Raw genomic sequence first — 25,891 nt, 5'->3', positions numbered from 1 at the left:
GTCAGGCAGATAGTTCGAACTAATAGATAGATGGTTAACAATTAACATACATCCCTGGAATGACTGTTTTGCTGCAGCATAGGAATATTTTCATTCCTTATGGATACTAAATGTTATACAGTAGGTAGTGGGTGTAAGAAGCAGGAAAGTCTAGAACCTGCTAGTGCTGTTCATTTCAACTAGAACACTATGATTAGAAGGAATGGCACAATGTGTTGAGGCTTCAGAGTCCCTGGCTCCACAACATTAGCTTACACACAAATGAATGAGAATGGAAAAGTGGTTTTGGTTCTTAATTTTCTTCAGCAGTTTTGCAGCAACCTGCACAATGATGACCCCTCATCTTGTACAATCTATACAATGCATCTATGTGACTAGGTTTCAGATGAAGCCCAGAACAAGGAGTGACATATGTGCATGGGTACTCCAACTCAAGGGACACTGCTTTTGAGTCACAAATCCCAGTGACAAGAGGATGGAGCCAGGATTCCAACAACTACTTACGCATTTCTGGATAAGGAGTTGACAAGAATGTATTCTGCTCTCTCCCCTTCTGTCACCCTAACCCTACCAGCAGCACCCCCATTTATCATAGCCTTTAAATAAGCACATGGACGATCTTCACTCTCTCATGTGGGCATATAGTACCAGAAAGACTGTAGCCTTTGAGCATAATTTACTTTTCATTTATTCTGTTTTAAAAAGGCACCCAACAAAGCAATTTTCTTTCTAACAAACCAATATACATACCACTTCTCCAGTTACCGACTCAAAACTTACATTTTTATGATTCACACACTTCATGAGGACCAGCTCCCTGTAAGCTCGCTTGGCATGAGTTTGGTTCTGAAATGGTCTGCTGAGCTTCTTAATGGCCACGTTTCTGTCAAGGACGGCATCATATGCAGCACTGCAGTAATCACAAACACAGGGATTATGCATCTTAGAGGCTATCCTGCATTTCTCATGGCAAATTCCTGAGACTCAAGTCTACTCTTGCCTTTTTTTCCACTGAAAAAAATACTGGGACAAAAGGAGGAGAGAATTTCTAGTGAGAAAAAAGAAGACATCAAAAGGAAACATGTACCACCACATCAGCAGAAGACAGCATGCACCACTACTTCTGAACTCCAGTTCCATAGGAAATTAACACTTATTTTCAAGGGGTGGGGAAAAAAAAATTAAGTAACTTCAAATAAAAATACAATAAAACCTGGATGAGACAAAAAGTTGTTTCATAAAGCAACTCTCTGTGCATTGGGTACAGCGGAGAGGCTTCTGCTTTTTCTGTCATGATTAAGGACACCTTCACCGAGTGCCTCAATGAACAATGGCCCATTTTTATCTAGAATGAAGTTTGTGTTTTCCTTATGATATTTCTAATGGAATCAAATTATTTAATCATTCTTCAAGACCATATCATCCAATTCCAATAACATATCTAGAAACAGATCCATTTCACAAAATTTCTTTACCATTTCCTTCTGTTAATTAAAAAAAATTGTTACATATGCTTAGTTAAAAATTTTGAAAACATGAAGAAATACAGGCTCTGGTTTGCAAAGTGGGCTTTTAAAGCTGGGCTCCTAAAATTCTCCTTGAACTTTTAGATGTTTTGTATAATCTTCAGTTATTTTTATAATCTTCACCTCCTATGAATTTGAACCACTTATTTTGGTGGTTCAAATCTGACTACACAAATTTTGACTTCTACATTTCACAAAGCACACATTCTTAGAAACGTTCCCAAATGGACAATCCTCAGACCCTCTTCCTGATTCTCCCTTTTACCAAGAATGAGGAAAGGCATGACTCAAGTTTTCTGCTACTCCATGAAGAGCACAGTGTATTTCCCAAAAGATAAAACAACCAAATCCCTAGCTGTTCTAAAAATAATGACTTTTTCAACCATCAAAGTAAATATTCAAAATCCTATAATTTTTTTTCTTATTAATTCCTGATTATTGTAGATGTTCACTGACACTCACTTACAGAGTCTTACTGACCAAGTACAGAGCAGAAAGCATGCAAGCATCAGCTTAGTCACAAAGCCAACAAAAACGTACAAGTGCTCTAAGTAAAAAAGTGTTGGCAATGTATGTCTTGGAAACCACACAGGTGGAGAAGAATAAGAAATATTTCAACTGCATTACTCCTGCATAAATAACACACCAAATACATCCCACAAATAAGAATAATTATTTGCTAAAGGTGATGAGGAGTTTTGCGAAGAATGCTTTATTCCACTGTTGACATTTATGGCAGGATAGTGGGATTTTCCCCAAAAATATGTTCAGAGAGAAAAAAAAATTTCTTATGACTGCCCTTGCAGGTATTCTGAAACTGTCAGGAAGTTCCATTTTAAGATTTTTATAGTAAAACTATTTCAGATTAAAATGTCAATTTACAAAAAAAAAAAAAAGTAAAAATAAATACTGAATCTCCCCAAATTATCAACACTGTGAAATGCCAAGTACTGCACCTGGGGAGGAATAACCTCAGGCACCATTACACGCTTGGGGGCCAACAGTCTGGAAAGCAGTTTGCAGAGAAGGACCCAGGGGTCCTGGCGGATAACAAGCCAGCAATGTGCCCTCGCAGCAAAAAGGACAACAGCACCCTGGGCTGCATTTAGGAAGACGAGCACATCAAGGTAAGTGATTCTTCTGCTCTGTTCAGTGCCACTAAGCCCACATCTGGAGTGCTGGGTCCAGCTCTGGGCTCCCCAGTACAAGAAAGATAGGGACATAGTGGAGCAATTCCACTGATCAGCCATGAGGATGATTAGGGACTGCAACATCTGTCGTACAAGGAGAGGCTGAGGTTGCTTAGCCTGGAGAAGAGAGGGCTCAGGGGGCATCTTACCACTGTTCTTAAGTATCTGCCAGGACGAGTAAAGAAGATGGAGCCAGACTCTTCCAGTGGTCCTGCACAACCTGCTCTAGTCGACTCTGCTTTGAACAGGTGGGTTGGACCAGGCGCTCTCCAACATCATCCATTCTGTCATTTGGTAACAATTCTTCTCTTATTCATTAATAAGGTGTATAACTTTCATGACCCAGCTAATATCATGCTAGGCACACGCATAAAGATATTGCACTCACCAGTTAAAGCATATATGAATCAACTGAGGTGATAAGGCTATCAAAGATCCAGTCTGACTTAACTTCATTCTGGCCAGAGAATTTCACTCAACTAAACCTTATGTTAGGAAGAACAAGATGTGTGATTTATAGCCTAATAGTACGCAGCAGAAAGCAAACCTCCTGTAGCAACAGTCAGAATTGTGTCTTTCATTCTCATTTAGTTTAGCTACAACAGGGCATGACAAAGGCCACAACTAAAATACCCCTTAATTCCATTAAGAAAGTATTGAACAAATAAAATGCAAAGCCAAAGGATTTAAAAAGCATGATCTTTCAACAGTTAAATGTTTTGTCTCTATCATTCATGGACATATATTTCAAATATGCTTCAGCAGACAAATCTCTCAGATAATCCATATTACTTGAGCACCCAACTTCTTAAAAGAAGAAAAGTCTACATAAGACTCATCTGAGCTATGTAAGAGTTCTTTGAATCATTTTAATAACTTTTTCTCTTCTCATATTTTAATCTCATTAGTTACGTCATAAAATCACTGACTAGCAGGTAGAAAACAGTAACACCGAATGTTTATCTGTGCAACCATTTTCTCCAGTTTCTGATCTACATTTGCTTTTCTCAATTTTCTCTCTCCATCAAAGCAAGAGATAAAAAAGCATCAATCTAAAAATCAGAAAACCAAAGGCTTCTTAAGCCTTTGGCTTTTATAATCCATTCCCAATCCTTTACATACCATGGAGGAAAATAAAACAACTAAAGTAATCCTTTCTACAGGGGTATTTACATTGAGATACAAGGATCTTGACTGCAGTTCTATCATTGTCTTCTATCAAATGGAAGGTGTCCAACTACTTCAAGAAGTCAATATGTAAATTCATTGCACTGAGTAAATTAATAGCACTGATTTTTTTTTTTTCCTATTCACCAGAGAGAAGCTTTTGTTTACAGACAGCCAACTATGCATTTTACTACAATGAAATTACAGATACCACACGTAGGTCCTCTCTCTGGTGCTTGCTACACAAAATCCTTACCTTGGAACACCAAGGTTAGTATTGATGATATATCAGCCTTCTTAAGACAAACTTCAGTCACTGGCAGAAGAGTGGCTGTAATAACAGGTGACTCAAGGGAGCAGGAATAAGAGAGAGAGAGTAATGAGTGTCTGTGAACTGCTATGAAAAGACTGAGCGTGAAAGTCAATTTCAAGATCTCAAATAAGAGACTGGACTTGCATCTAAAAGCCTGGGCTTCTTTCTCTGGAAACTATCATAACACCTCTTGCTCAACTATGAATGTATTTTTTAATTTATACAGTTGCCCTATTTTTATAATAAAGACTATAATTCACCCCTGGTCTTGTAATAAAATGATAGTTTTACTGCAACATGAGCTCAGAAACTCCAGGTTTACTACCATATCTCTGGCAGCTGTACAGACACAAAATGCAGTAAATAAACTCTTTCCCTATAAATTCTGTTTATGGCTAGTTTGGCAAGGTAAATGTTTAGTGTTAAAAATACCTTTTTAAACTGTAAATAATTTGAAACAAACCTATTCAGCAGAGCTAAAAAATTTTAGCCAGATGTGAATATAAATTCATGACTACTAAGAGATACATGTAATTACAGCCATTTAACAAGATTCTTTGCTGACTTCAGCAAAAAAAAAAAAAAGGAAATAAATGAAACTCATTCTAGTCAGATTTACACAAACCCAGATCATCATTTACCACTAATATTGTGTTCAAGTTCAGACTGTAATGACCAATGAGCAATGCTCTGTTATCATGTACTTGAAGGACCAGATGTTCATTTTTATACCTATTTCAAAAAGCAAAGAAAAGCACTCCAGTTACGTGTCCAAGTTTCTATTTCAATAGACACTTCCCAAGTAAATACTTAAAATTTTTCTTCCCATACAGGAATAACCCTTTTAATCAACAATGAAACTTAACATTTAATCACTTCCATTATATTCTACCAAGAATAGACTGTGAAAACCACAGAAATCATGTATTTTTTAAATCGATTCTTAGAGATAGGTTCCTAGGATAACAAATGATAGTCTTTAGTTTCAAGATTCTTCGGATGGGGCACAAACATCCTTTTCAAGATGCTTACCCTTTCTCAAGCCAGTACTTCGTTAAAGTACTATTATTAGCTCTCAGATGACGAATGGAAGCCCAAAGCAGGAAGGGAAGCTCCCAGCCTCCAGTCTCCCAGGGCAGGCTGTGAAATGGAGACTCTTGGCAATCTCAGCAAACAGCTTTCTATATTAAGAAAGTCCCTTCACTGAATGTTGTAGAAATCCAAGGGACACTAAGCATTACTCTCACCTATCACTACATATATATATTGTGACAAATATAGTATTAAAATCTTTCTGAAAAGCTACTTAATATTACACCTACTTTCTAAAGTGACAAACTTCAGTCATGTTTGCCTTCCTCCAGAAAGACTCCAGCTGCAACTCTGTTTATTACAAATCACTGCTATTTATATCTAGATTACTTGATCCGTCTAAGTAAGGTAGTTTTGCCACTGATGTTAGCGTTTTGCCTTACGTCCTTCATCCCAGCACAGCAAGAGGGAAGAAAGCTGAAACTGATCTTATTAAACAAAGCACTGATGTGTGTATTTAAAATACCCTGGTTATTTAGTGATGACTTCTCCATCAGTGGAGAGAATTGGTAACCTTGAAAATCACGTTTAACAAGAACACTAATGTTAGCTCATCCTCAACAATCACCACTGATATATGGAGTGGAACATGTTCTATATACACACACAGATATACATCTAAATTTATATACACATATACATAAAAAGAAAAGCATAGATGGATGTGCATATAAATCCTTTTCACAGTAATTTCTCTGACTTCAAAGTCCCTGCCCCTGGTTTCAGGCAACTATCACTAATGCACTTTCTGAAGAAGTAATTTTTAGGAACAACAAGAGCTAAATTTCTTTTTCCTGTATCAAGCAAAATTTCTGTAAAAGTGGTTTATGAAACTTTAAGCATAAAATACTTTAAGTGCTTTTTCTTCTCTCTACTTAAGGTCCCATTTCAGGCAAGCACTCTAACAAAAAAAGTGAAAAATTATTTTGCTTTAAGCACATTTTGAAGTGTATTCTGGTACAGTTTTTTTGTGGGTTTTATTTGTTTGGTTTTCACATTGACCTCACTTATCAGTCCAAATTTTAGAATGAAATTAGACCTTCTCACTCTTACCTTTTTTTTCCTCTCCTTTTGACATGTAACTTCTGAGTTTCTAAAGGCAGACACTGATACATTTCTATTTACAAACAGTGCATATTCCTCTCTTCAATAATTACTTTTAAATAGGAAAAAAAATATTTTTAGAGTGAAAACTTCTCTCCAGAAAGTATCTTTAAAAATAGTGAATGTTTTTCATGAAAATGATGCAACAGAAAAGAATTCCAGACATGCACCAACCTGCAGAAACAATTTCCCCCAAGCAGCACAAGTCAAAGACCACTGTCATGAATAAGTGCCTTTCAATGTCCTCATTAGGTTTGGAACCAAGCCTGTGTGCTGAAAACCCAGAAAAATAACCAATATGACCCAGTTGCAGACCTGTTGTCGGGAATGGCTACTCATACAGTTTCATAATGGATGACTGCTGCACTTTTCCTGTTACCGTATACGGTTCCAGCTATTTGTTTTGAATTTCCATCAGCTCACAGCTTCTTGCAATCAGCTGGTAACAGCTGGATTAGGAAATACAATCAAGCTGCCTCCCCGACTGCAACACAAGTCATCATTTATTTTTTTACTATCGCCATGGATGTTTCACAGAATAAATAAATCAGCCTTCAAGACCTTCCGTGAGCTTCCTCATCACAGCAGAGATTACTGACTGAGCTCAAAACGTTCCTTCCTTCACTGCATGGGGCAGCAAAGACTGCACGTGCTGAAGTGCAGCAGAGGAGTCAAACACAGGCATCCTGCCGCATCAAATACCTTGCCAGCAAGGTGCTCCAGCTGATGCCCTTTGGAGCCCCTTCACATGCCAAGACGACATGAAACCTAAGCAGCAAAGACAATAAGAAAGGGCAAACTAAGCTGTCACCTCAGTGCATTTTAAATGGGAGCAGGTCCCCCCTTTGGGCCTTTGGGAACGTTGTGGCCAAAGCAAGGTAACTCACTTCACTACAATGTAGTTACTCTATTTCCCACCTTGCAAAATACAGCTCTCTAAAGGCCCTGGTTAAATGGAAATATGTTTTAGTTGAGCTACATTTTTTCAGAAATCAGACCAAAGCTCTCTGGTTATCCATACATTAAAGAAGAAAAGGTGATTTAAAGAGCTCTACACACATTTCTGTCTGAAAAGGTATGGAAATGACCAAAAAAAGAAATACGGACTGCTCACATGACCAGTTGTAACTATGGTTATTGAAATGGCAGTCAAGCAGACAAATCTTTGCCACAGCTAAAAGAAACTACTTCAACAGGAATCTTTCCCCAGTCAGGTCTGTGACAGTGTATGCCTAGATATTTATGATATCAAAGAACTTGTTCAGAGATCCAAATGCACCCATGCTTATTCTTAAAAAAGCAAACACAAAGTCCAAGCCCACAACGCATACAGTCCCTTTACTGTCACTTATAAAGGATTAGAATAGTATCATTTTCATATCCATGACATCTGCAGTCGAATTTTGAATCCATATTACTCATTCTCTTTAAAGTACTACAGTCATTGCCTGAAATGCCAAAACCAAGCAGCCCTTTCCAGCAAAGATAAACTGGGAAGCACAACAAATTTGTATTTCTAAGGGCAACTACATTTGAAAACTTTGCTGTGAAATCTATTTTATAATTCAGTCATGCTGATACAGCTCTTATCTGCCAAACTTTCAGAAGGGTGGTCTGAAGGAAGATGAGCGAGCCACCATACATAAGACAATGTAAAAGAAATTGCACAGAAAAAAAAGGCTGGAATGCTTATTTTTAGTAAACATATTTACAACAAAAGTTCACTCAACATCTGTCACTGGTGGCTCCAAATGTGCTATAATTTTGCCAATTATACTACTGGATAAAACTGTAAAATAAAAAAAATAATTCACTGTGTGGCAAAAGAAGATACACACTTGGAAAATTGTTGGGAAAAAGAGGAATCACAGTCTGGAATCTATTAAGAAAAAGGAGGCTCTGCAGTAAAATTTGCCCTCTATTACTTGCTGACAAATTCTTCTGTTGCTAGGCTGAACCCGCTCTGCTGATATCTTCTTTTAAAACAATTACACACATGAAAGTATCAAATTTGTTCGTGTTAACAAAGTGCCCTTTCATCAAAACCTCTAGCAGTTCTTAAACATGACTATCCTCTCCAGCTCCAGCACCACCGCAAACCACAAGCCTGTGTACACAGAAGCTCCACACCTTGCACAGATCAAAATCTCTTGACCGAGCTGACAATTCAGATGTGCAAGGTTTTGCCCTTTTGGCTCAAGTTGTACAAAAATACCTCTATGACTCTCTCATCCGCAGCTTGAACCTCAATTTAGTTATCTTTCTAATTACATGAGCTGGTGATGCCCTAACAAGAACCATTTTGGAATCCACTGATCAGTTCTGTATATTGATGCAAGAAAAACTTCTCCCATAGCCATTCTCACTCACAAAGACGGTGCAAGGATACAGCAGGAAAGGCAATGTGCAAACAGCTATACTGTTCACACATCGCCTGCCATGCCTCTCATAATGGGTGCTGGTTTATTTTGCCTGGTGACTGAAATATTCATGAGGAAGCTGAATATGTATATTTACATACTTCTCATCTGTATATACTCTGCTAATTCTTTATACATGGCTTTGAAAGCGACTCAGTTGTAGAATCCTTTTCTGAATAGAACTGTAAAACCAGTACTTTCTGGTTCTGCATTTCTCTTGTCACTAGTTCATTATACAGTCTGCTAGATGACAATAACTTTTGTTAACTGCAAGCCTGGGAAATTCAACCTGGTCCGTGAAAGAATCCAAGTTGGTTTTTTTTTTTTCCATTCTGCTTTAAAAGGGCTCTAGGCCAAAACGCTTTCCGTTATGTGTGTGACATGTAAGAGATGACAATCTCACGGTTTCCAAAGTATGCTTCACTACTCACTATGGTCAAGGATTTACCTAAGACAAAGCAAGGTAAAAATCTGAAAAATGGATCAGAGCTGAGGGCACCTATCAATATTCAGTGGCAGAAAATACATGGGCAAAGGAAATTGAAGTGTGATTTGTAGTTAAACCATATTGAGTAAATGTTTGCCCAGCATTTGGAGAATGGGTATAAGACACTGAATCTGGCAAAGAGATCTCACAGTCAGTGCTCTGAACTGTCAGCAGGGTGTATAAATTTTGGACAGTTTTCAAGTTGTGTTAGGCATCAAAGCGGCAAAGCCAGAAAAAGTCCAGTTTCCTCATTTAACGGCAATTTACAAGACTAGGGAAATACGAACACCGAGGCAGAGTCTGTGCACCTGGCAGAAGATGAGTACCTAGCACATTCGAACTGTCAGTCACATGATAAATCTGTTATTTTTGGATCTACAAACTGAAATAGAAAACAACTACTATCTTCCATAGCCACCTTACAGTCATAATTTAAAAGATTTGCTAGCTTGCCTGACAAATAGAACAAAAGCTGTCAGTTTGCAGAAAAAGAAACATTATTTTAGAATCTTTCTTGCTGCATTTCTCAACTGATTAAAAATCAAAATTCAACCAAGCACTAAAACCGTATTTTCAGCAGGTCATCATCTGCTATGTGATAATCATGGAAGGAAAAAAAAGGCAATGTAAAAGGAAAAAAAAGTCAACCCCTAAAAGGCTACTCAAATTCTAGTTTCCCAAAACCAACTCTGCAGTCTCTGCAAGGCTATTCTAAGCAGACAGAAACAGAAGATCAGAGGTGCCGAAGTGTCACTTGGTGCTGTTCTGGGAGGGAAGAAAGCCAATGCTGCCACATATGTCACCTTTACCCCTCCAGCCAAAGGGCTAGTCTACAGCCTGCCCCTGTGCTGACACTAATTCAGCCAACCCAGGTTGCCCTAACTCATTCAGCGCTTTTTCATCCAACTGGGGTAATTCTGTATCTACAGTCTCTCATACTGAGGGACATCTCTGACACAGGTAAGATGCTAGCAGGTAAAACTGATGGTTTATAAGGATACAAAATGTTTCACCTGCTGTATAAGAAGCCAAAATGCCTTTGCTCAACAGGAACAAAATTTAAAATTACTTAGGTTTTCAAGTTTCCCTGTTACACCAGAAATTTCAAGATGTAGATGCTCTGACACAATTTTAAAACAAGATTTTTGTTTGAATGAGAAACTCTACCCCCTTCTGGTGGCTTATGGTGAATTAGTGACCCCAGAGCTACAGAATTTATTTCCAATTTGTAGATGGGCACCAACCAATTTTGGATGGAAAAGTATAACACCATGAATCCAGAAAACAATAAAAGAAAAAAAAAAAAAACACCACAATCCCAAAACCCCCTCGATGTCCTGTTTGCCACTTGCTTTCACTCCTTTCTTTAAGTCTTCCTCCTTTCTGCTTCCCTTCCTAGCTGCCTCTCTCTTTATTGCCAACTCTTGCCCATTCTGGTGAGTTTTCCCACTCACGTCATGCCAGATGTGTCTCACCTTGTTCACAAACTTCACCTAGGCTTCATACACAATCTCTTGTTTCATATTGTCTTTTTATTTCGCACAACTTCTGTTATATCCCAATTTTTTGGGCTGTCACTGTTTTTTATGATTGTCTAAGGACAGCAGGTCTTGGGACAAGGGACAACTTTTTGTTTTCTGTAAAGCACTGAGAAAATCTGTAGACCATGTTTTGCTCAAACATTACATCTCAGGTAATATACAAAAATGGGTCATATAAAAATGGGTCTTCATCCTGCCTCAGGTGCCTTCATGCACTGCTACTAGATATATACTTTTTTTTTGCCTCTTTCCCACTTATATTAAAGATAGTAGTAATGGATACAGGAAGTTGTAAGAATGAAAGCAAACATGAAATAGTAGCTGCTTAAAGACAATTAACGCATCTCATTTTTCAGACATATTATGTATAGTTTGACATATGGTAGCTGTTCTCTATGATCCTAACGGCAGTTTCCCTCCACATCAAGCTGAGTTCTTTGTTGAGTCGTTAGAAAGAGCATTCAGGACATTGCCTCCTCCTCTCACCCCATATCCAAGCAAACTGTCTCTGAATATCTGTTACTATGCAAATTCTAATAACATCACCTTAAGAAACACAAATCTGACAAACTTAGATAAGCACCTTCACTCAATATTCTGGAGATAAATTCCACGGAGAGATACTCAATCTTTGCTGTTCCCACCAGGAGTCTCTCAGCACCTTAAAATTTACATGCTGGTGATCCAGATTCCAAATACAATTGGGAAATTTACTGTCTTTCTGAAGAATCAAGGCATAAGTATATCAGAACAACAAACCAGAATGTGCTGTTCCAGATGTACATCGGATGCTGATCAATGGCTGAGTACATACAATTACATTTCTGGCATTTCAGAGCAATGACACGCTAGCAAATCCAAAGAATACTACAATATGAATGCAAATTGTTAGTTGGAGAAAAATCCTGCAATGTACAAATAAATGAGTGTGGCTTGAAGCTTGCTGTGAGTTTACTTACAGTATTTCAACACTTAAGAACTTCTGAAAGTGAAAAAAAATTCTGGCAATAGTTTAAACCACTTGTTCTCAGGAGAAAAAAAAAATCTCATCAGGTGTTGCCATTGCATGAGAGATTAGCACTGGGAAACATCAGAGAATTCGTTTAAATTGACATGCTTATTTCACTAACAGTACAGTAATAGTACACAGTACAAACTGACAGCTATTTTCTACATTACTCTCACACAAAACACTTGTAAAACTCTCTAAAGGTTGTCTTCAAAACCTCCTCAGGAGTAGAGTGTCAAAGCACATCAGTAAAGCACACAACAGCATGAGAAAGAGAACACAAGCTGAACTAATGGATACAATTTGGAGAATCTTTAATAGAACAGCATAAATCTGCAGTGCCAGCCGACAGCACGTTAAGCACAAAAAGTCTGCAAAATGTGACTGTGTAACTGAAATGCAAGTGACTGAACTCATGACATACGCTCAGTACTGATTCACAGGAGAGACTGTCATGGTTTAACTCCAGCCGGCAACTAAGCACTACACAGCCGCTTGCTCACTCCCCCCCTGGTGGGATGGGGGAGAGAATTGGAAGAGTTAACAGTGAAAAAACTTGTGGCTGAGGTAAAGACAGTTTAACAGATAAAGCAAAAGCCACGCATGCAAGCAAAGGAAAACAAAGACTTTATTCACTGCTTCCCATCGGCAGGGAGGTGTTCAGCCATCTCCAGGAAAACAGGGCTCCATCACGCAGAATTGTTACTTGGGAAGACAAATGCCATCACTCCAAATGTCCCCGCCTTCCTTCTTCTTCCCCCAGCTTTATATGCTGAGCATGACACCATATGGTATGGAATAGCCCTTTGGTCAGTTGGGGTCAGCTGTCCCAGCTGTGTCCCCTCCCAACTTCTGTACCCCCAGACTGCTCGCTGGTGGGGTGCTACAAGAGGCAGAAAAGGCCTTGACTCTGTGTAAGCACTGCTCAGTAATAACGAAAACATCCCTGAATTATCAACACTGTTTTCAGCACAGATCTGAAATTTGTACTAGCTACTATGAAGAAAATTAACTCTATCCCAGCCAAAACCAGCACAGATTGGGACTGACAAAATTAACACTGCCACTCCTTTCAGAGCCACTGCAAATCTAGGCATATCTGGGTACATGGTTCACTTCATTTTTCCTCTGAATGACATGTATTCTTTTTTCTCCTCTTCTGAGGAAAACTAGTGATCCATCCTGCGGTGAGAACACCTCTGAACTTCAATGGAACTATGCCAGTTTATACAAGCAGAAATGTTGACCTCTATCAAGGAATACAGTATTTCAATTCAGTGGCACAAAGAAACCAAAACAGTATTGCTGGGATAGCAGGATCACAATGGAGAAATATATTGATCTCTCAAGAACTTTAAAACACTAGTGTCCAGCTAAACAATACAAATAAGGCTGTGCATTAACTGTAAGACACTGAGATGTCCACTATTCTCTGTCTCTTTTCCACTGCACCATAGCAAAAGCATAGACTATTCTTCTTCTTTGATCAGTGTGGGCTCAGAACTGATTATGCTCAGAAGTGTCAGCTCCTCTTTTCCATGGCTTTTACCATTATTCCAATTGCAATATCACTTTAGAACCTTATACTCAGACCAGGAGTCAATTGTGCTACACAAAACCAGACCTGAAGGATAACCATCATACAAAAGAGCTCAAGTGTTTTTGCAAACTCAAAGATCTGATCCTCTTCATCATTTACAGGCATGTTCCATGCAGAAGGTAGTCATATTAAATTAAAATATATTTTTAAGTGGTTCTATTGATTGACTATGTTCATATCTTCACAGACCTCCACCAGAGATCTATGGGAGGGAAGAGGTTTCCCTATAATAATTGCCTTAGTATATATAACGCACGAATATACAGAGAATTAGAGGAAGTTTTAGCCAACGCCGTCTTAACAAATCTTCCATTACCAGTTCCATGACACAACAGGACACTTCCCTATGATAGTTCCAAGTAGAACAGCAACAAAAAACCCCTTCATACTGGACAACTTGTAGTGGACAATATCTGTTGCATTCCTCCTATGGCCTTTGAATACTATGGGAAGTGGTTGAGTCCCCATCCTTGGAGGTATTTAAAAGCCGTGTAGATGTGGTGCTTAGGGACATGGTTTAGTGGTGGACTTGGCAGTGTTAGGTTAACAGTTAGACTCAATGATCCTAAGGGTCTTTTCCAACCTAAATGATTCTATGATCCTATGATTACTTTAGGGTAAGAATCAGCAGTTATATAATCCACAACAAGCACCACCATCACAGCGTGCTGACTTGAAAGAACTCTGAACTCCTTAAGATTCAACCACCAAATTACAATTAAATCAGCAAAGGAGAACCTACGGTAACCTTACACAACATAGTAAGCTACCAGTTGACGTGCTGACTCTACCTGTTACAGGGAACACAAAAAGACTCTGCAATCTCCTTCATATTCAGGCTCAAAGATGATATGAAATAACTAATTCCAAGAAAAACAACACAACAAATTTCCCAATTTACTACTTCCAGAATATATTTATAGTCTCCTCTATATCTGCAGATGACATATCTTTCTAAACTTATAATGCAATCACTGAAGAGCTACCAGGACTCTTCAAAACTATCCTCAAACCATCATTCCTGCTCCCATACTTCCCCCGCCCCCCCCCCATTACTCCAAGACACAAAAACTTCTCGCATAAACTAGATAGCATAAAGCACTTCACAGCTAACACTCCCCTGGTCCACCTGACACGTCATTAGACCACATCCCAACATTTTACAGCATAAAAGCCTCTCTTCACTCTTCAGAAGAGAGCAAGATAAGCATTCAGGATTTCAGCTGAAAGACATCATCAGACTCATCTATTTGATACTCACCCAGACAATTTTGTCTTCAAAGCTAACACTTTCTCCTTTTAATGCACACAGGCATAGGGACCAATGTGGTCATAAACCAGGCCAAATGTCTTCATAAGCTGCTTCTAAGATTTTAATTACTTCTATCCTCAAGCCTGTAAGTGATGTCTTCATTACATGCCATGGAAAACTGGACTTCACCCTTGCTTCCATCATAAATTCAAAAACTGTCACAGTCCCTTCAAATTGCTTTTGAAATATTCCTATACAACATCATTTTTCTAGACATCACAGGCAGTATCAAAAATATCACAGGCAATATAAAAAATGATAGTTTGCAAACCACAGCAGAAAACCTACAGATCAATTGCCTTGCTTCCAGGCAAAAAGCATTCATTTAAAACACAAAGAAACACCCACTCCAACATCAGCACATTTCTGTTGATTTTATGGAACATGAAAATTCCTCTCCCCCCACCCTTATCTAAACCATCCATACCTGCAGGCTGAAAGTGACCTGTCTCTCTCTCTCCCCCTTGTAAAATAAGGTAGTTGTCAACTCCCCTCTAACATTGCAGAGGGGTATCAACTACCTCTTCTCTCAGTGGCTTAAGTAGCATGTATCTAATTAAATTCAGAAAAGTGTTCTCAACTCATTTTGCCTTTGACCTTTTCTGTTTCTATCGCAGACTTGAAGATAAACTTGTGTGGTTAAAAGCCTGCATAGTTTTTACAACTACAGCTTGGTCTAATAAACTACAAGCTCTGTTTCAGCTATGTCCCATTGTCATCATGCCTATAACAACATGAGAATTTTATGCAAACACACCCTATATAGTCTTTCTCTCAGATGTGAGTGTGATGCACAGTGAGCAAACGGCCTACACTTGCATTAAGAGTAGTTTTTGCGGAGTGAAGAGGAATTTCCCTGCTCAAGAGATTCCAAGCAGCTTTTTCTTTCTTCCTAGAGGCAAAAATAATTTTGTGAACATAGTTAACACAAATCCCATTGAAAGCTCCCATAATTAATTTCCGAAGACACCAAATGCACTACGTCTACAGCCAATACCACTTTCTCACTAAGTTTATAATTATTTCACATGGGCACAATGACAATTACAACTAACACTCACACCATATGGCTTTCTCTTTTTCACGTAATTTAATAAATTATCACCCCCTAAAGACCTTAATATCTTTACTTTAATGCTTCTATATAAAGCAAATGATTTTGTCTTTGATGCAATTTTCAGAATAATCAAGTGAAAGCAAGTCCCAACTTTTTTCATAACATCATTCCCTGCTTCCCATGCCTGCTTCTGTTCCACAACATGAATTATTTTCCACTGAAATTTCCTGCTTATGTTAACATCTATTTATAGAACTGTATGAGAAAGATTTCAGTACTCTGTGGCTTGGCCTAGGAACCTGCAACACCAGCTTCCAGAGCGGCCCGAAAAACATCATGTCTCTCCTCCATCTCCCTCTGCCTCTACAGTTACCTCTTGGGCTGCAGACAGTTTGCCTGTCCAAGTATATCTGGCAAGGTGCTAAGGCAGCCAGCACGCTGGGCACATGGGGTCTCACATCTGAGTTAAGAGGGAAGCTGTGGCTAGCAAGTAGAGTTTGGTCCTGAAGTTAGTGCTGAGGCAGTCCTTGGCATGGTATTTCTTGCACCTGATTGTTACCGAGAGATCTGATGTCCAATTATTGAAAAATCTATTATTAAATAGGCCCCCTTTTCTCAAGATGTGGGAATTACTATTGTGTGGCCAAGTACTTGACAAAGCAGAAAAGTCATCAGCGGTTCAGCTCTTCCAGCGTGGGGAAGACATCATGGACTCCACTTGCCAATCTGCAAAAATTTAGACTAGTCAAGAAGCGGGCCACTGGCTGCAACTGCTGGCAGCACGTCCTGGTTTCAGCTGGGATAGAGTTAATTTTCTTCCTGGTAGCTGGTATAGTGCTGTGTTTTGGATTTAGTATGAGAATAATGTTGAGAACACACTGATGTTTTATTTGTTGCTAAGTAGTGCTTGCACTGGTCAAGGACTTTTCAGCTTCCCATGCTCTGCCAGGTGCACAAGAAGCTGGCAGGGGGCACAGCGAGGACAGCTGACCCTGACTGGCCAAAGGGCTATTCTGTACCATATGCCGTCACACTCACTATATAAACTGGGGGAGTTGGCCAGGGAGCAGCAATCGCTGCTCGGGGACAGGCTGGGCATTGGTCGGTGGGTGGTGAGCAATTGCATTGTGCATCACTTGCTTCGTATATTATTATTGTATTATTATTATTTTATTATTACTACTATTCTATTTTATTTTACTTCAGTTATTAAACTGTTCTTATCTCCATCCATGAGTTTTCTCACTTTTACCCTTCCAATTCTCTCCCCCATCCCACCGGCGGGGGGGGGCGGGGCAGCATGAGCAAGCAGCTATGTGGTGCTTAGTTGCTGGCTGGGGTTAAACCACAACACAGCAGCTCAGTCCTGAAAGGGTAGTTAGCATTTATCAGTAATACTCTACCTTTATCACTCCCTAAAACCAGATGTTGGTATGCACTAAAGCTGCCTCCAGTAGCTGGGTAGCCCGTCACTCCAGCCAGACAACAGGCAGTGTTCTTTTACCCACAATTATCTGGAAGGAAAATCTAGAAATAGCGTGTGCTATGAGAAGTCTGAACCTAAACCTCTCTGAGCTATCCCACCTGTGTCTGCCCTTAGTAGAGGGCAGAGATCACCCATTTCAGCTCCTACACTTCTGCTAATTCTGGCACTAAGAGACAGAATTGCATCCCAGATCTGTTACACTTCTCGAACAGCAAGTCATTCAGTATAAACAGATCCACTGGATCTAAAGGAAATTATGATCTAGGTTTTTCTCACTGTTTTCACAAAGGCACTGCTCATGGCTATTCTTTGCAAAAGAACAAGATGAGCAGGGCAAACTACCTCCCCCACCAGAGCCAGCAGCACTCCACAAATAGACAGTTTTTCAGTATATTTTTTTCCTTAAATTAGTCTGCTTTTTCTAGATGTAACCCTATATCCATCAAAATACCTACAGTTTCTAATTTACTATGTAAACTTATTATTATTACTATATAATTATTATTATTATTATGCAAGTAGAAACCTAGACAACTGAAGATATTTTTTTAACATGTGTTGTCTTCCCTTAGCTAAACTACACATATTTATCTCACAATTTTTTTCATTAATTCACCACTTCACCGTTGATTCTTCATGCTTTGCTCATAGTCTGTTAATGTATTTCTGGTAAATTATGCCTCATGATGGGTAGATTACAATGTAACACATACTAAGCAAAAATGCTCATTATCTTCCCCACCTATCATGTAATACTTCTACATCTGTATCATCACACCATAAAAGGCCTTTTCTGGCCTCTCCATGCTGCTCAGCCATTTCAGGGGATTTGTGTTAACTTTCACTTGAACTTAAGTGTCTTCTGATTTGATTTTCTTTCCTAAGGCATTCTTAATTTTTGCCTGTCAACTTAGTACGAAAGATGAATTCACAGGATGTTATTGATTTTATTTAGCTTAACTTCTATGTTTTTTTGCTGCTCATAATTGATCATTACAGGAATTCAGTTGCAGAGAGGTTCAACAAAATCTGATTTTCCTCTAAAACAAATAGAGGATAGTAAGTAGGAAGAAAAAAACATCTGTTGCTATATATGGAAGTGGACAAATAGTGCAAAATGAACATTAATAGTACGCAACACAAAGTATGTTTCTTTCCCAAAGCTGATTTTAAACCAACCTTTACCCCTTTTGTGTTTAAGATATGAAATAAAGTACTTCATCATTTAGATCAATCTCTGGACTTGTGTGGCCTCAAAGCATACTAAACACTGGAAGTGACAGACTGAGACCTAAGGACGCGTTGCTAATTGTTGTTACACTGTCAAGTATAATGCCAATGCCAATGATCCATGGAAGCCCACTTACCTCTAGATTAAAGGAATCTGTTGCTTTACCACTGCCTCCAACTGTAAGGTAACACTCAAAGTCAGAAAAGAGCAGTGATAAAGATGACAGATGGAATAAGACTTCAACTCTGATCAAGTTATAGATAAAAGATCGCGTTAGTTACCCTAATGCCTTGTAATTAAACAGGTAACAAATGTCTATACAGAGCCATTTAAATACAAGCCACTGCCATTTAAGAGCCATCTCTAAAAATGCAGAGGCAAAAGCCAACCAGGATACCACAACTTTTGAACACAATAATTTAGAATTCCATAAGCCTTTTGTATTATTTAGGAGAGCTACTGAATTTGTGTCTTTTGTTTGCATTATTCACATCACTGCAACATCTCTTTTAAGAAATAAAGGAAACATTAGCAGTTACCTCAATTTGAAAGGCCTCCATTCTGAATACTTGAGAATGCTATGGGATGTGACAAGTTTCCATATTGCTCTCAGTGACTTTTACTGTACAAAGACTAAAATTACAGAGTTTACTTTGGATATTGTTTTCCCTGCCTCTGGAAATAGTGCCACAGTTGTTAATTATGATAAGATCTTTCTCCTGCTTTCTTGCTAGTTACATTTTGCTTTGTAGAGAAACAAACCTAGTGCTATCATTCTCACCAGCAGGAGAATTTATTAGCGAACGACTAGGCTCCTTCTGCCTCAGGATGTCTGTTGCCTGACTGTTATTTTTGCAATTTTAGACAATGTCTGTGGCTAGATAACTGTGAAGAAATGCAAAAGGCAAATCCTATTTAAAAGCATAAGAGAAACTGCTGATACTTACCAAACTATTCCCTGAGCCCCAGAGCCAATAGGTTTCAAGTTCTGGTAGCGTTTGAGAACTGTGAAGGTTGAGTCACCTACTTCCACACTGTAGAACTGGTTGTCAACTTTGCTTTTGCTCATGTTGTAATGTTTGGCAATATATGACACATCCACTTGTTTCCCAAATCCCTGTTGTACAGAAGGGAAGGGGGGAGGGAGTGGAAAAAAACACAGAAACCAAGGCTGGTAAAACATCAGAATACTGATAAAACACAGTAAGCCTAATTTTCCAATATAAATTCTTGCCATTTTAGGCTCATTGTCATAGATGTATGCGAATCCTCAAAAGCTCTCAAAGACTCTATCAAACCCTCTTTCACCCAGGAAGTAACCATAAAAAACCACTGATGAGAGAAAGCTAGTGAATTCTCCAGCTGATATTTGTGACAGAGTTACGCTCAACTACTGGTCTCTGCTTGCCATTACTGCTGCTTTATGACTACTGGCTTATGCGTTCATGCTGATTCTGCCCTCATTTGTATTGCAATAGGGATCTTATTTTAAAATGAGAAGACTTACATCCATGTAGAAGTGGGACAAGAGACATAGGAATTAGGCTCTTCATCAGTGGTCAGACAGAGCAAGTAAGTCTATTCACACGAGCGCTAAAACTTTCCCTGAGCATATGATAAAGGCCTTGAGAACATTTCAACAAGAGTTGCAACAGAAAAACAGCAGTTTATGACACAAACTGTGACCTGACATGGCTCAATATCATGGAGAGTATTCAGTAGCTCAGATCTTCCCAAGTTCTGAGTTCCTATGGATAGAAGAGTTGCTCTCGTGACGTGACAAATGCATTAGTCCTAAGCAAAGGCTAATTTTCATGACACAACGACAAGTTACTGTAAATTTTTTATGCTTGTATTGAAGCTAGCACTGCACAGCTGTAACTTCACCCAAATTTGTAGAATTACTATGCAGAAAGTTACATTATAACCATTTTATGACTACTAGTGAGCTCAGTTCCCTGAAGACTATGGAGCAAAGTATATAGTAATTTGAGATAAAAATAAGAATTTAGCATTTGTAATTTAGTATTCTATGCTACATGATGCTGAGCACAGGATGCAAGAGTTCAACATATTACAACAGATCAGTCCTCAAGTAGCTGACAATTCACTTATGGAAGTCAAGGCTTTTCAAACGCCTTCTATAAGGAGAAGCAAAAACCAGCATGCCTGTGCATTTATTTTCAGTGCTTACAAACACAGCTTCAAAATTTTCTTATTTGCTATTGCTTTCCCCAAAAAATCTGAATAATCAACCGTGTTATGTCACTATGGACTACTAAGTTGAATTTTGATGGAGCAGGGAAAAAGTTGATTTGGAGAATATTATTTTTTCAATTTAAAAGGACATCATTCCAGTGTTCCACAAAGCTGGTCATTAAAAACAGATAACTGACCTTGCTGAGAACTTGGATTCTTAGGTTTGCCTTAGGATGATTAATAGTCTTTTTGTGTCCGTTATCTCACGGGAAGGCCCATTGTCACTGGACAGCATTAGTTAATCCTAACCACCTCACTTAGAGACTTTGAAACATTTTAATAAATGTAGGTGTTCATTCAAACAGAAAATCTCATTTCAGAAGAGCAATTAGAAACATTACATTTACTTGTTAAATCAGACACAGGGCAAGGTTGTTCTTGGTTTTTTTCCCCCGAACACAGAAAGCGAGAGATTTATGGACACTGACAGAGTGCTAAATTTAAGCTTACAGAGAGTGAAATGACTCTGAAAGAGGTTTGAATTTTTCTCATCTGAAGACAGACAGACTACATCTGATTCACACTGTGTAGCCTTAGTCTTAAAACTCCTTCCATTATGAGAAGAGAGATGCATAAATTTGGCTAGCTCAGCTGTTCATACCGGACCTGGAATTGAGAGGCTATATTTTAATAATATGCTCCTGATAGACAGGAAATAATCACAGCTCTCTCTGGCTAGACAAACACATTTGCAGTGTGTTTTTTTCTGATGTCATTATCAGAACAATGCAGACAATATTCAGCATTAACACCCGTTACTCTGAAACCAATGTCTTATAAAGTGTCAGCATAAAAATTGCATTCCTTAGTGAGCCTGACTTGTAGCCAGCTCCTCTGGAAGTACAGATACAGCAATTTTTTTAAACAAGCCAGATGACTGTGTTAAGGCTTGGGTGAGCCAGGCCTGCCATAACTTGTTTGCATTCTCACCCCTGAGCTACCCAACAATTCCTCACGTGATACGGAGCTACATAGGAAAAGATACTTTGTCACTCTACATTTACAGTCCCCTGTACATCAAAATAACTTGCTTTTAAGTTAGACTGACCCTGTGAACTGCTGGCCTCGGGGATCCCATGTTGCCTACAGTATGATTTCTGAACTACTGCCGTTCCAGCAGGTGGTTATTTTAAATACAAGAATGTCTTAAAAATCAATTAAAACAGCTCAGAAGAACCACTCTGTAGTACTTCAGTTATAAGGATAATTAATGTATGCAATCGCTTCAGTCATTTCAACAGCAATTAAGGTGGTGTTGATCATTGGACACAGAAGACCACAACCCGTAAGACCTGGTCAGAACACACAACTGTCCTGATGAGCAGCTCTCCTCTGTGTAACACAGACCGTTCCTATGACAATCTGCTCCTAAATGTAAGTGAGTAGGAAAGGTAAAGACCGTTTTATTTTTTTCATAGATTTTTTTTTTTTAGATTAATATTTTTCTCAAAGTCTGTCTACTTAAAAATCTGTGAGCCATAAGGAGCTTTGACAGAAAATATCAACACTACGAATTATTTATAAAATTCAAGACAGGCTGATTTAGTTTGAAGTTCACTCCAAGCAGCATGTTTCCTCTGAGTGACAAACACTTCAGCTTTGTGGATAGGCAAAACAGTCTCCAGGTCATCTACTAATTTGCCTCCTCCCTTTAAACCCCCACTGCTAAAAAAAAAAGAAATACAAAAAAATCCTACTCTCTATGTTTTGCTGATTTTTACCAAAGCCTAAATAAGTAAAATTCAAACACAGTAAGCCTACTGCTTAAGCCCAAAGTATTGCTTACTTTTATAAAAACCAGGAGATGAATAACTATCCTTATCACGATCGTAATTTAAATCAAATCCCTAAATCAATGAATTAACAGCATTATTGGATTAATCACATTTGATCAGATCCTCAAACCAAGACGACACGTAATCAAATCATGAATCATCTCCAAGTTGATACAACAGCCAATTCCTAAATGAGGATGAGGAAATGGCCGTTTTGTTTCACTCTGCAATTAAGCTAAAAAAGCTTTTCCCATGAGCAAGGAAATTCACACTCTTAACAGAACACGTCCATGTGAGTATTAGTTTCAAATCCTGATTAAAAAGTGCTTCTCAAAGTTTTCAGATCCACATTGCTGATCTTAAAGAAGCCTACACACTACATTTTGGTCTCATTCTGTTACGTTCTCAGTGCTCACTCAAACCCCTTCCAGAAGCCTTGGTGTCGGTATAGCAGTTACTATCCCCTTTCCCCACCCCCCCCATCTACACCATGTAAGCTATTTCAGATTCAGATTTTACTGCATAATGCTTACAAATTCTGTACTGGCAGCTTAACTTAAAGCTTTGATTGTCTGACAGCAGAAAGGAACACAGGACTAGGAATTTCCAGTATAAACCCTTCTGTATACACACCTAACACAAAAACTTCTTTCAAATTTGATTGATACTGGCATCTTAAGTAACTAGGAATTAGCACTTCATTAAGAATTAGCTGGGGAAAGAGAGGGTATACATACACATGGCAATCAGGTTTACTTCTTAGGATATCATAGTAAAGATGCATAGGTCTTATATAGAAAAGTGAATTTCACTGAGTTAATAAATTTTCAGGTGAACTACAAATGAACTTGGGCAAGCTACAATACTGGGGCCCCAAAGTAATAGTAAACATTGCAAGCGTGAAACAAAAGCAAATTTCTCCATCCTTTTCGCTTTGAACAAAACACATCTAGTTTCTCAGACCTCTGTGTAACACGAAGGATTATTCCTCAGAGACAAAGTATGCATTGGAGTGCCATTTGTTCTTGGTTTCCATAAATATTTGGACAGTGCAATTACATTGCTTCAACACTGACCAGAACTTAACTTTCATTTCACATGTACAAGAATGCACGCACCATTATTTTCACTTTCCGGTATCTAATTGAAAACTTCTAACACACGCCTAATGCCATTCTCTTTCCTTTATACTGAGACATTTAAGAGAAGTAAAAGTTTTTCAGTCCTGAAAACATAGCTATCTTTGTTGGGTCACTTAAACACATAGCCATATCTGCAATGATTTTTGCTTAATATCCCAACAACTGGGGAGGAGGAAAGAAAATGAACTGTCAAGACTCAAGCATTTGAGATGAAGGAAAAGGATACTCGCACCATTACTAAATGCTTAGAGAACACATATTTTGCTTTCAAAGAACAATTATTTAAAAATTCAGTGAAACTCAAATAACTTACTGCCTCACACACAGCTACAAGTCGTACTCTTTTCCTTTTTTTGTTTCACAGCATAGAGAACAAAAGAGAGGGTTAAAAAGCACAACAGAAACAAAATTATGTTATTTTCTGTATTATGAGGTGAATTGTTTCCCGATATCCCATTTTATTTGTCCATTTCTACCCCATAAAAGAACTATATGTATTATATTTCACTGACAGACCTTTGCTTCTGAACACCATTCCTCCTATTACGGATGAGCCTAAAATATCAGAATTTCTTACAGCTCAGTATCTCATACATCCTAGCTTTTATAAATACAAACCATGCTAATGGCAGTTTAAGCTAAATTGCTCTCCTTTGCATTTCCAAGACAATGAGTGCTGTCAGAGAGTCTGTTACCAGGTGTCAGCTGAGGGGAAACTTTACCTCAATATTAGTATCCTTCCCTGCCTGCACACAGAAATACCTACAGGAACACATCAACTTTTAAGGGTGCTATGATTCAAGGCTACTGAAAATAACTAAATGACTGCACATGTGTGAATGCAGGCAAGGAAAAGAATTAGATGGAAGACTGAAAGGCTGACTCCTGATTTGCAGTTGGCACAGCGCCCAAAGGTGAGCAGGATGCAAAAGAGAGGAGGTTCTGAGCTAGCAATCACAATGGCTCCCCAGGAGCCCCCACATCTCCACCCCATCTCGGACAGCACCTTTCAGAGGTGGACGCCTTCAATTCCCTCAGGATCCAAAAGGGTAATATCTTAAAGCTACAATGTGACCTTAAAAGTCAGATGCTGAGATTATACAAATTGAAATTCTGAAGCACGGTAAAATCCTCAGCGTCTTCTTGCCAGCTCCAAAAATGTACATACAGGCAAGCCCTGCTCACCTGTGTGCATCTGCTAAGTCAACAACGCTATTCATTTAATGGCTATCCTCCCACTTGTACAGCTGTAATTTTCTCGGAAGAGTCAAGTGCCAGAATTTTGGGATGAAGAGACATTTACTGAACCCTCTGCTTTGGATTTAATGGTCACAGGTTTTGCTGTGTAAATTTGTATGGCTACAGAAGCCACCACTTGAGAAACACAAAGTATCTTTGCATAGAAAGGCCTACTAAATTATTTTTCATTGTGTATTCTGTATATGCCACATTTATGGCAGAAATATTACCTGTTTTTTCTCACCATAAAGCCGAACTTCTCACTTATTCTGGCTTTCCCTAAACTCAAAAGTCCATAGATATCAAATCTCCTGCAAAAAATAGTTTTTTCATCTTGTGTGTGTGTTTGGGTGTAGTATTACAGATTTTTATCTTATCAGCCACATCACGTCACAGTTCCCCATTCTTCCAACTCATTCCCATCCTGCAAGGACTGTGTTAGTCAGTCATCCAGTCTTCCTGATTTTAGTGTGTTTTGACTGGGATTTTTAACAGGTTAATTCTCTGCCTTCTTTTAATCTCTCTCCAGCAGTCTTGTCTTAGCCCCCAGACACAATCTACCCGCCTTTATGAAGTCAGCCTTTCAACTAGCCAACTGACGCTTGCAAAAAACTCAACTTTAATCGATTAATCATTGATCTTTTTACTATATTTGCTTTGTTCACTCTATTTTAAAACATCATATTAAAACAGTTGTATTAAAACGTCTTATTAGATGAAGTACAATATTCATAAGTGCTGGTTGGGTCTGTTGTGGGTTTTTTTGGTTTGGTTTTTTGTTTTTGTTTTTTGTTTTTGTTTTTGTTTTTTTTTTTTAAACACATTGTCCTTGTTTAACCTCTTCTAACTGAGAAACCAAAAACCCAGCAGCTTCAGAACTGGCTCTTACCTAGTTCTGATTACACCTGAAGCAGCAGGACTGCCTTCTGTTTCCTTTTAAT

General features: G+C 38.6%; 1 protein-coding gene across 8 annotated transcripts in view; it reads right to left on the bottom strand.

Moving 5' to 3' along the window:
• MAPK10 (mitogen-activated protein kinase 10) overlaps positions 1-25,891 on the bottom strand; it is a 182,693-nt gene that overhangs the window by 69,144 nt on the left and 87,658 nt on the right. For all 8 annotated transcript variants that reach the window (XM_087736053.1, XM_087736058.1, XM_087736052.1 and 5 more), the window contains 2 exons: positions 19,483-19,652; positions 781-910 (listed from right to left, as the gene is read on the bottom strand). In XM_087736053.1, the coding sequence (XP_087592179.1) occupies positions 781-910; positions 19,483-19,604 (252 nt within the window). In that variant the 5' untranslated portion in view covers positions 19,605-19,652. The remainder of the gene's footprint in view (positions 1-780; positions 911-19,482; positions 19,653-25,891) is intronic.

The sequence above is a fragment of the Nipponia nippon genome, unplaced genomic scaffold, assembly GCF_047370975.1.
Source record: "Nipponia nippon isolate SJK-2023a ecotype South Korea unplaced genomic scaffold, ASM4737097v1 scaffold_6, whole genome shotgun sequence".
NCBI classification, from domain to species: Eukaryota; Metazoa; Chordata; class Aves; order Pelecaniformes; family Threskiornithidae; genus Nipponia; species Nipponia nippon.
Note: the sequence above shows the minus strand (reverse complement) of the source record. Positions and strands in the feature narration are given on the sequence as shown.